The 15841-nt window shown below is 40.7% G+C and overlaps 1 protein-coding gene across 2 annotated transcripts in view; it reads right to left on the bottom strand.

The window, feature by feature from the left end:
• Window positions 1-15841, bottom strand: part of ATP8A2 (ATPase phospholipid transporting 8A2) — a 653085-nt gene that overhangs the window by 409045 nt on the left and 228199 nt on the right. For both annotated transcript variants that reach the window (XM_028837283.2, XM_028837285.2), the window contains one exon: window positions 12156-12220. In XM_028837283.2, coding sequence (XP_028693116.1) covers window positions 12156-12220 — 65 coding nt within the window. The remainder of the gene's footprint in view (window positions 1-12155; window positions 12221-15841) is intronic.

Raw genomic sequence — 15841 nt, 5'->3', positions numbered from 1 at the left:
TAACAATACAAGCATTTCTGGCCGGGCGCAGTGGCTCACGCCTGTAATCCTAGCACTTTGGGAGGCTGAGGTGAGTGGATCACTTGAGCTCAGTTCGAGACCAGCCTGGCCAACATGGTGAAACCCTGTCTCTACTAAAAATACAAAAAATAGCCGGGCCTGGTGGCGCGCGCCTGTAGCGCACCTGTAGTTCCACCTGCTTGAGAGGCTGAGGCAGGAGAATCACAGAAACCCGGGAGGCGGAGGCTGTAGTGAGCTGAGATGGCACCAGCATGGGTGACAGAATGAGACTCCATCTCAAAACACAACACAAACAACAAAACAAAACCAAACCAACAATTTAAGTATTTCTAAACATATCTTTCCAAAGTGGTCTCTCTAAACCCAAAAAAGCCTTCATCATATCCCACATGAAAACATCATACTCATCTTAAAGCAACAAATGATGACATTATGCCTGTGCCAATTATACATGTGTAGATAGCTTACCACGAGCCACCTGTCATCAGAGAAAAGATCAAATTGGAAAACTGGACTTTTGTAAAAGAAATGTTGAAACTAGTTAACTATGACTTACTATGAACATTTACCATGAGGCAAAGACTTTTCTTAGTACAGAGAGCAGGAGTTTCGCCCTGTCAGTGCCCCAGATGTTCTCTTCACCCTTATGCCATCCTTCATCACCTTTAACCTGGACAACTGTTCTTTGTCATGAGAATAACAACAGAAACAAAACAGTCAACTTCTGTGTGGTCCATGAGACGTTCATGGTCACTCTACCTGTCACTGCAAAGTACTGTAAAGGATCGATTGAATGTTAAAGGTCTGACTTTTATGGAATTGACCCCATCCACATGATCTTGTAGTATCCCGTGTCCTCCTGATGCCTACTTCCTGCCTACAGGGGAGGTGGTGCTAGATATTATTTGCTGGCTTCAGTATTTATTTCTGTCTTGTTCCATGTTCTTCCCTGTATTACAGGGACTGGAAGGTAAAGCCATATTTCTTAGACTCCTATATTACTAAGATGCTGCATGAATTCTATCAACAAGATGCATTTGCTTAAGATTGGGAAGACAGAGAGGAGACAGAGCATGAAGAGACCACATTCTACCATCTCAACCTGACTTCATAGGTGTGAGGATGCCGGGACGTCGGCGGTGGCTCCCTGAGGTCTCCTGGGTAGCAGCAACAGGGCTCTGACTCCGGGAACCAAGCTGCAGGGGCATGGACCTGAAGCCTTTCTAGGGCTCGCTGACTTCTGCTCCTTCCACTTTCCCAACAATTTCACAAGCACCTAATTTCCCGTTTTAAGTCTTTACACTTGAAATTAGTTTCTGTGCCAGCTGTTAACATCTCTGTGTCCAGCCTCCCTTCTGTGCTCAGTCTGTGCTACTGGAGCGGGAACTCTATCAACCGTACTCCTTACTCGCAGGTGGCTCTAGGCCCCGCCAGCAGGAGAGGGACAGAGAGGGAACGAGAGACTCCAGGTCTGGAGACAAGAAAGAAACGTGCTCCTTCTTGTTTGCCTCTTGTCTGCTCGCAATTCCCTTGACAATCACTTCTTCGACCTAGCCTTGGGGATGTCTGTGCTCAATGAAACTTTATTTGCAGGAAGAGATGTAGGATCAGATTTCTCCTGAGGGTTGTACTTTGACAATCCCTGCCCTAGAGTTTTCTTTCTTAGTTACCTAGTTAGCAAACTTAGTTACCTAGTTAGCAAACTCTATAGTTACCTAGTTAGTTACCTAGTTACCTAGTTACCTAGTTAGCAAACTCTATACTTAACAATTCTTAACACTGAAACCACTCTGTTCCGATACCAGATGTGGTTTTTAATCTCCTGAGCAGAACTTGACGGTCACCATTTCCTGCATGGAACTCCAACTGTTCCTACAGTTGGTAGCAGAAGTGGTTCTAAGAAATATTCCAAAGATGAAAAACTGGCATTAATTATTTCTTTTGCTTGGGTTTGAAGGTACTGATGACCTAATCATCAGTGGAAAAAAAGGTATTAGCTGTCCATGGCAAGTAGGACCGAAATAGCTACTGAAATGATCATGTATGACCTGCTTCCTTTGCCATTGCAGTCATCGTCCTGCCTCTTCCCTGGAATCCAGAGCTGAAACAGATGCACTATTCTGGTATTCTTCTCTCCTGATCCAGCTAAGTTTCCCTGGAGTTCTCAAAATCAGAGATAACTGGCCACACTCTAGGAGCAGCAAATTATTACAAAAGAAAAATCCAAGTGATACAGGTCTTTAAACTGGAAATTAATATTTATCAAAGACAGAGGCAGAGTGATTACTCACATTTTGCCTCTAGGCGTGATAAGGTAACTAGTATAAGAGACTTATAAGCAGCCAGAAAACTGGGACAGTGTATGAAACACACTGTTTTCAGACACCGAATAATAGGCAACACAGGAGGACAATCCTCAGGAGAACAGAAGTTCATGAGGTGAGCCAATGGCAGCTGAAGCTTTCTGACCAGAGGTACTTTCCAAACTGTGATTCAGGGAAGAGGAACCCAGAGGATGATGTTCTCACTGCTATGAGGAGACAGAGAATGCTAGAGAATGCCGGGTGGCTAGGGAGAGAAGTGCATAAGGGAGAGAAGGAACCGCACAGAGAAAGAGCTCAAGCATCTGTAAGAGTCCCCTTGGGTCTTCAAGCAAACAGGAATTTATGCACGTGTATGGGGACATGACATGAGATTTGGGGAAAAGAAAACCCTAAAACAGATACATATAGTTTTTCATATATATATGAAAAAAGAACAACTATCAGTGCTGTTTAAAAAAAAAAAAATTCCCAGGGCTCACGCACGATTGGCAGATACTTAAGTTCCAGCCATGCACGGTAGAAAAACCGTAGTGAACACCTAGGGTCTCAGGCAGTAGCACCAACGAGTTGTAACTTGGCAGGAAAGCTGTAGTAGTTCTAGAGTAAAGGCTACTATAAACTCACAAGTAACTGCCTGCCAAAACACAATACTCTTTAAAAGAAAACAATCTAGACACTGGATCACAAAATATTAACGATAACCGTCATACAAAAAAAGATTACTAGACAGGCAAAATAACAGAAAAATGTGACATATAACAAACAGAAGAAGTTAGCAAATAGAAGCAGACCCATAAATGACAAAGTAGTGGAATTAGCAGAGGAAGAATTTAAATGAGGTATCTTAACAATATTGAAGGATTAAAAGGAATGTATAAATATAAAGAAGAGAAATGGAAGAATCAAAAGGAACCGTTACAACCAGAAAAAGCAAATTTGACATGCACAAGTCCTGTACAGTGAAAACTACAAAATACTGCTGAGAGTAATTTTAAAAGACCTAAGTAAATGAGAGATATCCCACGTTCATAGAATGCAAATATTAATCCCATTTAAAGTGTCAAATTGCATGAAATCCATACATAAATTTGGGGGAAATCTCCATAAAAATCCCAACAGGCTTCCTGGAGGAATTTACAGCCTGATTCTAAAATGTATACAGAAATGCAAAGGTCCTGAAATGACCAAAACAGTCTTTTAAAAAAATCAAGTTGGACGATCTCAAGACTTGTTATAAAGTTTTCATATTGAAGACAATGTAGAATTGGGCACTAAGAGGGATACATACACAAATGGAATAAATTAGAGGGTCAAGGAAAAGAGTCACATATATGCTCAATCAGTTTCTAACAAAAGCACAGGTATTTCAATGAGGAAATAATAGCATTTTTCACAAATGATGCTGTAAACACTAGATAACTATATGGGATATAAACTGGACCTCAATCCTCACCTCATACCATGCACAAGAATGGATCCCAGACTTAAACTCACAAGCTAAAACTATAAAACTCCTGGAAGAAAACACAGGAGGCACTCTTCCCAGTCCTAGAGTAAGTACATATTTCTCAGAGAGCACCAAAGCTCTAATCATAGCAAAAGAAAAAGAAAACGAGAAAGAAATTTGGACTTCAACAGCAACAACAACAACAAAAAACTTCTCGCTCTTCAACAGGTGTTTATACTACTTTTCTATTGTTATAAAACATATTAACAGAAATTTGGCAATGTAGAATACCACACACATTTATCATCTCAGTTTCTCATAAGAAATCCATGCACAGCTTAGCTATATCTGCTGCTCAGGACCTCATGAGGCTGTAATCAAGGTGTTGGCTAAGCTGGGGTCTCACTTGAAGGCCTGACTGGAGAAGTACCTGTTTCCAGCCTTCCTCAGGTTGTTGGCAGGATTCATCTCTTTGTGACTGTCGGACTAAGGTCTCCATTTTCCTGCTGGCTGTAGACTTGGCCACTCTCGGCTCGTAGAGGCTGTCTGCAATTTCTTGCCACATGACCCTCCCCACAGGCCTTCTCACAACATAGCAACTTCCTTATTAAAGCCATCAATGGAGACAAGTCTCTCAGTCCAGTCTGCTAAGATAAACTCTTATATCATGCAAGGGAGTGACATTCCATTACCTTTGCCATATTTTACTTGTTAAAATTAAGTCACAGGTTCCACACACACTCAAGGGGAGGGAACTAGGCAAAGGTGTAGACAGCAGGAGGCAGGAATTATTGGAGGCCACCCTAGGGTGTATTTTCCCTAACACTGGTAAGAAAATGGATAGGCAAGACAAAGATTGGGGAAAAAAAAAATATTTGCAACAGACATCTATGAAATAGGGTTTATATCCAAATTACATATTTAGAAAACTGTTAGAATTCAGTAATTGTAAAAAGCATAAAACATGTTTTTTAAAATGGGCAAAAGTTTGACAGAGACTTCAACAAAGGAAGTTTTTTAAATGCCCAATAAGCACAAGAAAATCAGCAGGATTAGTCATCAGGGAAATGTAACTTAAAGTCACAATGAGATATTATCAGTAACACATATCCACTAGAACGGCTAAAATTAAAATGACTGACAATACCAAATAGTGGTGAAGATATGCAAAAATGAGAACTCGCAGGTAATACTAGCGGGAGTGTAAAATGGAAATTGTGTGGCAATTTCTTATAAAGCTAAACATACATCTTCCCTCTAAGAATGTTACTCCTAGGTATACTCAGGAGAAACAAAAACAGATGTTCACTAAAACTTATACAGAAAAAAACGCCTCACAGCAGCTTTATTCATAATAACCTCAAACTGGAAATAATGAAAATGTCCTGTAACAGGTGAATGAACAAATTGTGAAATATCCATAAAATGAAATACCCAGCAAGCAAAGGAATGAACGGATGATACACACAGCAACATGGATGAATATCAAAATAATTGTGTTGAAGCCAGACAAAAAGAGTCTTCCTATGAAATTCTAAGCCAGCACAATTAATCCATTGTGTTAGAAAGAAGGTCCATGGTTGCCTAGGGAAATGGAGGGTTGGAACTTTCTGAGATCCTGTAAATGTTCAATATCTTAAATGGAGTGGTGATTACATGCATATACACATTTGTCAAAACATATCACCATGTACACTTAAAATGGGTACATTTGTGTGTATATAAACTATATCTCAATAGAGCTGATTTAAAATCACTACCTGTGACCAATTTGTAACAACTGCCTATTAAAGCCAAGTCTGTGGCAGATCAAGCAGCTATTGAAATATACCATTAGGGCAGAAAGAATACAAGATTAAGGATAGGTCAGCCATCTCTCACTGCACTGGGAAGCTTAAAGAACGAAAATTGCAAAATCAGAGGCCAAGACAAAGTCAGAAGACAAGACAGTCCCTATGACAGACTAAGAGAACCTCTTTCATAGCAGCCCAACATACGCAGCCTAAAAAGTTAATGCTGTGGGTTGTAGAATTCAATCAATGTTGTAGTCATAGACTAACCAGGTTTCTTCCATGAAAGTGAGGGCAGTGATGGGAAAGAGTGGGACCTTAAGAATCTGAATGAGGACATACGTATTGGTTTGAATGAATCCAAATCCCTTGACCTTCAAAATCCCATTCTCTCTCCTTGGCCAACAGCATCAGACCTTCCTCCTTTCTGAGGACAGCCCTGCACTGTGTCATGCTGGGGGAGCATGTATTGACCCTGCTTTTAATATTACGTTCTGTACGATTAGTAGGGTGAGGATAAACAAAGAGACTACCCCACGCAAGAGTTCAAACTATATAACCTTTTCTCAAAAATATTCCAGAGGGAATCTGCAGACTCTATTTCCCGAAGTCATCCAGGGGCCCAATCTAGGGAAGCAACTCTGATTTTGCCAATAAATAGCCCCCAAAGTAGCTCCAGCCTTATACCATTTTCAGCCAGCAAAATGGGAAGAGCTGAGGAACCAGGGCAAGAGATTTCCTTCTCGATGGGTAATGCACAAGGGTCGCACCTCACTTCTGCTCACACTCTACCAGTGATAATTTAATCTCATGGCCACACCCATCCACAGGGATGTCGGAAAATGTAGTCTCTGCCACAGGCGTCATTAATGAATTTTATCTGATTCCATTTTCATTGCTCAGTAGCCATTCCACCAGTGACTGTACATCCTTTTGTGTTAAAGAATGAATGCTTACTCTGAGCAAACACATCTTTGCCAGTACATCTTTCATTTGATGGCTTCTCAACAATAACCTCTGGTTTTATTCCATAAGCTGAAACACATTAGAAACTACACTTTTATCCAAATATGTAGTAAATCTCTTATGTTTCACAATTTGTTCAATTGCTTGTTTCTTAGAAACCCTGGCAAGTGCCATTAATTCATTCCTTTTCACGGCTGAGATATACATACATATATATATATGTATATATTGTATATATATGTGTGTGTGTATCTATGTGTGTGTATATATATATATATCAGTTTCTTTACTCATCTGATGGGCATTTGTGTTGGTTCCATGGTTTTGCAACTGTGAATTGTGCTGCTATAAACAGGTGTGTGCATTTTTTGTATAACGACTTCTTTTCCTCTGGGTAGATACCCAGTACTGGGATTCCTGGATCAAATGGTAGTTTTACTTTTAGTTCTTTAAGGACCCTCCACACTGTTTTCCATAGTGGTTTACTAGTTTACATTCCCACAGTGACCTGGATGAGATTGGAGACTATTATTCCAAGAGAGGTAACTCAGGAACAGAAAACCAAACATCGTATGCGCTCACTCAAAAGTGGGAGCTAAGCTATGAGAATGTAAAGGCATAAGAATGACACAATGGACTTTGGGGACTTGGGGGAAAGGGTGGGAAGGGGTTGAGGGATAAAAGACAACAAATTGTGTGCAGTGTACACTGCTCAGGTGATGGGTGCACCAAAATCTCACAAATCACCACTAAAGAACTTATGTAACCAAATACTACCTGTTCTCCAATAACCTATAGAAATAAAAAATTTAAATACACACACACACACACACACACACACACACACACACACAGAAACTCTGGCAAGGTTTTGTATAGGTCTTCCGCCTATATCCAATTTAATTATTGCTGCACTGTGTTCTCTATATTATTGCAGCAGGAAAACCAAATGCTCTCCAAGGGGCTCGGCACTTTTTGTCCTTTACTAACAAATATCAGAAACATTTATCATTCACTAATTTGCAGGAGATTTTGTGAAATTTTAGAGTAAATGATTAGATTACTGCATTCTTCAAAAAATAAATTGCTGGTAAAATTGTAGATTTTTATTCTCTTACTCAAGATTCTTAGTTTTTAAAATCTCATTAATTCCTACAATTTCATGTTACCACACCTAATATTTCAAGATACCATGTACACTTAGGACAAAAGTTCATGGTTCATAATAATCTTGTGAATAATTTTGAAATTTGCTTAATCTGTCAGATCAGATCACTGTTTTAACTATCAAGTAGCTGAGAAAAGCTGGAACTGGCACACACATTGAGCAAAGCCAAATCATTGCAGCTTCTGCTTACAATATTGTTATCCTCAATTCACTGTTTTTTAAAAAAAACAGGAATTCTATTAAGTCAGCATCTGTGAGAGTCATTTTAATGAAAACTAACTCTAGTCCACAAGTCCATTTAACTAGTACACATGAATGGCAATATTTCACAATTGGCTAAAAGCAAACAAAACAGTGGGAGTTCCAGTAGCAACCTTTCTCACTTAAAATGCCATGCCTCCCCCCTCCTACCCATTCCTCTCAGACTGATTTCTGGTCAGTGCGCCAGGAAAAAAAATTGGGGATGCCAGTGGCAATCCTTATGTATTATCAGTAAAGCTAATCTCTCAATACTTTTTAACGGAAAAAATAGGAAATCACAACTTTTTTCCTGCATTTTAATATATCATCTAGTGTCCCCCTGGGGTGACCACCATCACTCTGCCTTGTTCAAAGACCACTGATCTCATCTATATTATGGAGCTTAGATGTTATTTTAGCAGCATATGAAAAACTCAAAACACAGAGATAAATCCTAATTGTTTACAGTATCTGGAGTCCGAACCCGGCCATACTTACTGGTCTGGTGAAAGTGATGGGGGCCAGGTCTGGAGGTTTGAGGTTAGCCCCTTCTCCCCTCACACTTATATGAGAGATGAAATAAAGAGAAGCCAGGCCAAATGCTTCTGTTGGGCCTTTTTCTGTGTCCCTGTCTCGTCTACATCATCATTGGAGCCCTGAGACTTAAAAACTCAACCTGGGAGTTCCAAAGCTCTATTGTATAATTTATTGCCCTAGAATCCTGCTTGCATCCCTCACCACCACCAAATACAACTTTAATGAGAATAGGAATGGGTTTAACCCAACTAAAGCATGAGAGGGAGGAGAAAGCAAGGAAGGAGGAAAATCTTCCTCAGTAGACGCTAATCAGAAATATGAAGTGCCCTTTTGAATGATGAACAAAAACAGTATATAGAAAGTGCACCTCTGCTCAGTAGATACTGAATACATTACAGTCATTATACTAAAAGATGAAGTTCAAAATTGGTTAAGGAAGAATCATTCTTAGGAGGTTAAACTAAGGCAAGTCTGCTACACACCCATACACAACCTTCTTAGTTTGGCATCACAAACCACTCTTTGGTCTAGGTAAACCAGAAGTCTCAATGTGTATGGAGAGTCCGTCTCTTGGAGTCCAGAGAACGTCTGTTATAAGGGGAAAACAGAGGCTCATTTCTGAGTTACCTCCAGAAAAAGGAAGCTTTTTTCGAGATTATAGATACCTTTGAACCAGAAAATCATCAGAAAAAAAGGAAGCCTCAAGTACAGACACCGTGGCTGTGTTCATAAGGCACGTGCACACATCCAGGGGTTCTGGGAGTCTTCCTGCAGGAGCACTCTACTCTCCCGTCCACCAATGCGCTGTCTTGGCTTACTCATTTTCTATTTCTTAGTCACATCAACGTGTGCTCAGCCCCTCATTGCTACTGTAGCCACTATCTCATCAGCATGACTTTTAAATAGAAGTTCTTATGGATGACTAGAAAATTATCTTAAGCTCGTTCATTCACTCCAACATTTACTGAGTGCATAATATTTACAAAGCAAGGTCTTGAAGGTGGAGATGCCCGGCTTTTTTTTTTTAAATCAGGTTTTCAACCATGACCTTACAGTCTAAGGGACTAAAGAGAGGTAGAAAAAAATATAAGTTATTTCATAACACCAAAAATAAAACCTGATTAAAAAATGGGCAAAGGATTGAATAGACATTTCATCATAGAAGATATACAAATGACCAAAAGGCACAGGTAAAGATGTCCATTGTCACTAATTAGGGAAATGCAAACCAAAACTCCAATGAGATACTACTCTCAAACCCATTAGGGTGGCTACTATTAAAAACCCAAAGTGTTGGCAAGAATTTGGAAAAATCACAAACCATATAAAATGATGCAGCTGCTGTAAAAAAGACAGTATGGCAGTTCCTCAAAAAGTGAAATGTAAAATTCCCATATGATCCAGCAATTCCACTTCTGAGTATATGTCCCCCAAAATTAGAAGCAGGATCTCAAAAAGACATTTGTATATCCACATTTATAGCAGCACTATTCACAATAGTCAAAAATTGGATTGAGACCATCCTGGCCAACATGGTGAAACTCCATCTCTACTAAAAGTACAAAAATTAGCCGGGCATGATGGTGTGTGCCTGTAATCCCAGCTACTCAGGAGGCTGAGGCAGGAGAATTGCCTGAACCAGGGAGTCGGAGGTTGCAAGTGAACTGAGATGGCACCACAGCACTCCAGCCTGGCAACAGAGCGAGACTTCGTCTCAAAAAAAAAAAAAATGTTGAAAGCTCCTCAACTGTCCACTGATGGATTAATGGATCAACAAAATGTGGTATAGGCATGCAATATTATTCAGCCTTAAAAGGAGGGAAATTCTGACCCATGGTACAACATGCATGAACCTTGAAGACATTACGCTACATGAAATGAGATAGTCATAAAAATCACAAATACTATATGATTGAACTTATACGAGGTACGTAGACTTGTGAAATTCACAGAGACACACAGTAGAATGTCTGCGAGAGGAGGAGGTAGGTGTGGGAATGGGGAGTAGTTGTTTAAAGGGGCACAGAATTTTAGTTTGAGAAGATGAAAAGCGTTCTGTGGATGGATGGTGGTGATGGTTACACAACAATATGAATATACTTAATGCCACTGAACTGTACAATTAAATGATGTATTTCACAATAATTAACACACACACACACAAAAGTAGCATTTCCAATGATGAGACGTTCCATGGAGAAAAACAAAGACATGTGTGAGAGGGAGTGCTGGGAAGACTGAAACACTTGGGTAGAGGACAGGTTTCCTCAGAGCATGTGAGAATTAGACTCCAGGAGACGAGGTATGAGCTGGGACTCTGGGCTTGCTGCAGGCAGCAACATGAACAAGGATAGGAGGTGTACCAAGATGAATTCTGAAGCACCCACGCCAGAGGGTGGCCTCCTCGCCAATGGTGCCTTGGAAACACACAGAACTATGGACTCTCTCCTGCCTCCTGCCCTTGGTCTCATGAAGGGGTAGAGAGTATCCTGGTGTTCATGGTAGGAATTATGGCCTTCTCAATTTGCAAGTATAGAAACCTCTGTACTTTATTGCCTCCCTTTAAAAGTGTAATTAGCCGTGCCACCTGCCCCTGGCATTGGCTAAATATAAGTATTAAATATACTGCCTCGAAGGGTACTATGGGTGCCTGCCAGTAACAAAGCCCTTGTTAAAAGTTCTGACAAATGGAATCTCATTGTTCAACTCGTATTTTCATATCATACCACTTCACAGGTTGCTGGTGACCCTCACATCAGCTCCCACTGCTTGTCTGTTCAGTGGCTTTATGCCGTGATGGGGTGGGTTCACGTGGCGGCATTGGGATATCAGAGAATTAAGGGTACGTGTATCCTATTACTATATAAATGTATTATTATTTCGAGACAGAGTCTCACTCTGTCACCCAGGTTGGAAAGCAAGCTGGTGTGATCACAGCTCACTGCAGCATCCACATCCCAGCATCCACATCCCAGCATCCACATCCCAGCATCCACATCCCAGCATCCACATCCCAGGCTCAATCAATTCTCCAGCCTCAGCCTCCCAAGTAGCTGGGACTACAGTCATATGCCACCATGCCTGGCCCACTTTTCCATTTTTTGTAGAGATGGGGTCTTGCTGTGTTGCTGAGGCTGGTCTGGAACTCCTGGGCTCAAGCGATCCTTCTGCCTCCACCTCCGAAAATGCTGGGATTATAGACATGAGCCCCTGAATCTGGCCTTACTATATAAATTTAAACAATGCTTAACACTTGAATATTAGCTTTATTCTAAGGTCGGTGCTAGAAAGAAAATCATACATGTCTCCTTAGTAACTCATAGTGAAGTTAACCATCATCATTTAATGTAGGTCATAATAGGTTCCATTAATATTTCATATTTAATGATTAAAGCTAAATCAGATCAAAACCATCCCATTTTAAATGCACAATTCTAGATGAATAGAAGTATTATCATGAGGCAGTAGTCTAAGCTTGCTGTTTTGATGTTTAAAGATAAGGCTTTCTGACATCCATTCATAAATATTAATATAAACAGAAAATAAACAGTTTTTCATAATTGTTTTTTAGCAAAACATGATGCCTGATTATCAATGGTAGCAGAAACAAAGAGTTTAATACTGTTAGAGCAAAGCGAATACAACTTTGAAAAACTACTTACATCCAAAGAGTCCTCCTTCAATAGGATGAGGGCCATATTCTGCGATACCAATCGGCAGGAATACCCTGAAGTGCGGGAAGAGACAACGTGTGTGAATTTTTCTTTCCTTCTGTGAGCTCCTTAAATTCAACCTCCTTGATTCTCTCTGCCACTTTAAGCCTACTGGCTCACACAGAGGAACAGGGTAACAGTGAGGAGTAGGACAAGTACATTGATTTTGACTCTTGTAGACAGATTGAATAGAACCAGTTGGGAATGTCTTTATAACTAAAGGCTAAAATAAATACTTTCCAATTTTCAGTGGATTTTTCTCTCTGTTATCCTTGTATATCATTAAGATAAGCCTCGGGTTGTCTAAAGTGACAGTGAACACTTTAGGAAGGCAGTGGACCCCAACGGTGCCCCTCAATCAGCCCACACATGCCCACTGGGATAGCCAGCTCCCTCCCTTTAAGACAGCAGCCAGTTCTCACAACAGGTTTCAAAGGAATACACTGAGGGAGTCACTCTTCCTGTGAAAAATTTAAAGTAATCCACGTTTCAAAAAAGTCTTTTTTTGGTTGTTACTATAAAAAGGCTTAAAAAAAAAAAAAAAAAGGCTTATTTGGAACAAAAGTAGTCCTAGTTCTTAACAATTTCCTTCTCATTTTTCAGTCAAGTTATCTCTACAGGTTAAGCAAGATACTATTTTCTGCTTTCTCTCCCAGCAGAAGACTGTATTTTCGAAGAAGCCTTGGGTTGTTTTCTACCCACACTTCGCCCTGGGTGAGCACTCGCGGACCAAGACGAGCCCCTCTCGGGATGCCTCCCCTCCGATCCACACCCTTGGTGGGGAGGAGAGGGCTCTAGCAACTCCAAGACCAGAGGTGCCCACCAGCGCACTGGCCTGTCTCTCAGATCACCCTGCCATCCTCTCGGTGCCTTGAGGGGTTAGCGATCACTTGTGCTTTCCACCAAACCCCAACTCAATCTCTCATTGAGAAAAGGCAAGAAAAAAATCCTCCTCCAGAGAAAATCGGCCCTCACAACTAGTTTTGTCTCAGCACCTTAAGGTAACGGATTAATGATTATAGAAAAGGGAAATCAATCATCAGCCTTCAAGCAAACAGGTGACAGTCTCAAGGAACGGCTTGGCTAGTCCTGTTCCTACGGCCACGGGGAGCAAGGACTCTCCTCACAGGACAGGGAAGACGACGTCCTTCTCACAGACGCTTCACATGGCTAGAAAAGAAGACGGCATTTACCTGAGGGACAAGCAGCAGAACGGCTGCATTTACGTGCTCAGACCTACTAGCAGGTTCTCTTTTCATCCCCAAGAAATCCTCGCAACAGGCACAAAATGAAATTCAAGATAGACAAAACTTAAGACCAAGAAAAAACCCTGTTGTGGGTTTTTGGGGGGAACGAAGGGATTGAAGGAAACAGTAAAAAAAATTTCGTTTGTTTATCTGAGAAAGTACATCCTTCCTAAGGACCACCATGTAGAACATTTTGTAAAGCACCTCCGAGATCAAATTTTAAAGGGCAAAATTAAGGCTTTTCATCCAAATGTGAATTTTTGAAGGCAACATGAAAAAGACATAGCCAAGGTTGTTAACAACAGTTATCTCAAGGGAATCAGATTATTTCTCTTGTTAAAACAAACACATTATTGTTTTTAAAGCCAAAACAAACTGAATAATTTTAAATCACAATACCACATGGGCAAATAACTGTTAAATCTCTAAAACAGAAAAAAAAAAAAAAAGGAGGGGGGAACAAGGAGCAATTTTCTATACATTTACAAACTAGTTCAAGTCTGTATTTTAACAACAGTGATGGATAAAAGTGAGACCCTCTCAAAATGCCATTAAAAGCTCTGCCTGGTAGGACTGGAATAATCGAACTCTTTGTTTCCCATTAAAATTTTACAAATGCATTCTTCCTTCCTATAAGTTCTTAGATTAGGTCCAGAAGGGAGGTCTACATTTTCTTTTCACTTGCAAAGAGCGATATTGCAACTTTAATCATTTCCCTCTATGTTAGATTTACTCTTTCTTCATCCCCAGAGACTTCCAGCAACTTCATGCAATGTAGACTGTTACAAATTTAGTGTAACTAATGCAAAAAGATTTACTGGTAGTTTTTTATTTGAACAACAGCTGCAGAAGCCGGCTGTAATTTTTAAGCCCTCACTTGCTGCTTTATTTTATATTTTTCAATTTAAGCAAAATGCCATTTGACAACTGAAGCTACACAAAGATATTATGGAAAAACTCTTAAGTCTTTTTTTTCTAGCCATGGCTGGGGGAAGAGAAAAAAAAAACTACAGACACTTCCATGAATTTAAATGTACGAAACTGAAGACTTCTGAGAAGAAACAGGGTAAGGGTTTTGCTACTGTTGTTTTTAGTTTGGATCCGGAAGTGAGATTTTGCTTAGAGAATTATCAGTCGGAGCACTCGCACTAGACAGACCAGGGAAGTTTAACCCAGTTAATTGTGGCTTAACTAATGTAGCAAATTAAATTGTGTCAATCCACATTTGGTGTGCTTGATTTCTAATGTTTTTGGATAAAATGAGATCAACTCTTGGAGAAGAGCCAGGTATAGAATGTCAGTCCACACTTGTAAATTGAGGTCTACTTCTTTAATCTCGCAATCTAACAAGACGGCCATAAAATGACTGAGAGGAGAACCTCTGGGATTTCATTTTTTACTGTAGTTGAAATTAACAGTATACTAGAAAACGGTTTAGTCTTTCTACTACCTGAGTATAATCAACATTCAAAGAAACCAAAATATTACAGAGTCTATGGTACTTACAGCAGGACTTGATTCTAATACAATAAGATAATGCTTCACACTAGAAAATACTACCAAACGAAATCTCTCAGCTCTCTCAACCAGTTTCCTCCTTGAAAACGGAGAACACTGGTTTTGATATCAAATCCAGATTTCTCTGGAGACATTTTTGAACAAGTCAGAACAATGTATCCTTACAAACCATGTATCCTGAGATCACGAATCCACCAAGCTACCCATCACAGGATTCAACATGGTACCAATCCGCAGTGAACATGTGACTGGTTCTCAACAGCTTTACAGATAATCCAGTCAGTCAGTCAGTGTCTGCACGTATGAAAACCACTGGCAGACAACAAGAACGCATGATGAAAGATGGTTTTTTTTTTTTTTTTTTTTTTTTGAGATAGAGTCTCGCTCTGTCGCCCAGGTTGGAATGCAGCTGCGCCATCTCGGCTCACTGCAAGCTCCGCCTCCTGGGCTCAGGCTATTCTCCTGCCTCAGCCTCCCGAGTAGCTGGGATTACAGGTGCCAACCACCACGCCCTGCTAATTTTTTATATTTTTTTCTTTTAGTAGAGACAGGGTTTCACCGTGTTATCCAGGATGGTCTCGATCTCCTGACCTTGTGATCCGCCTGCCTCTGCCTCCCAAAGTGCTGGGATTACAGGCGTGACCCACTGCGCCCGGCCTAAAAGATGGTCTTTTAGGCTATTCCAGGTAGGATCAAAGGAGCCCATCCAGAGCCCCTTATCATCCAGAGAACCAGGGAGCTGAGGCCTTGGCCATGGAGCACACGCCTGGGCACCTCTCCCTCGAGCCCCTTCAGGCCCTTCTCAGGAACCCTCGCCACACAGAAGAACGCGCTGCCTCAGCCTCACCTCACGGCTCCTCCCCAAGATGG

Source organism: Macaca mulatta, chromosome 17, assembly GCF_049350105.2.
Source record: "Macaca mulatta isolate MMU2019108-1 chromosome 17, T2T-MMU8v2.0, whole genome shotgun sequence".
Lineage (NCBI taxonomy): Eukaryota > Metazoa > Chordata > Mammalia > Primates > Cercopithecidae > Macaca > Macaca mulatta.
The sequence above is the reverse complement of the archived record's forward strand: the minus strand, read 5'-3'. Positions and strand labels throughout refer to the sequence as shown.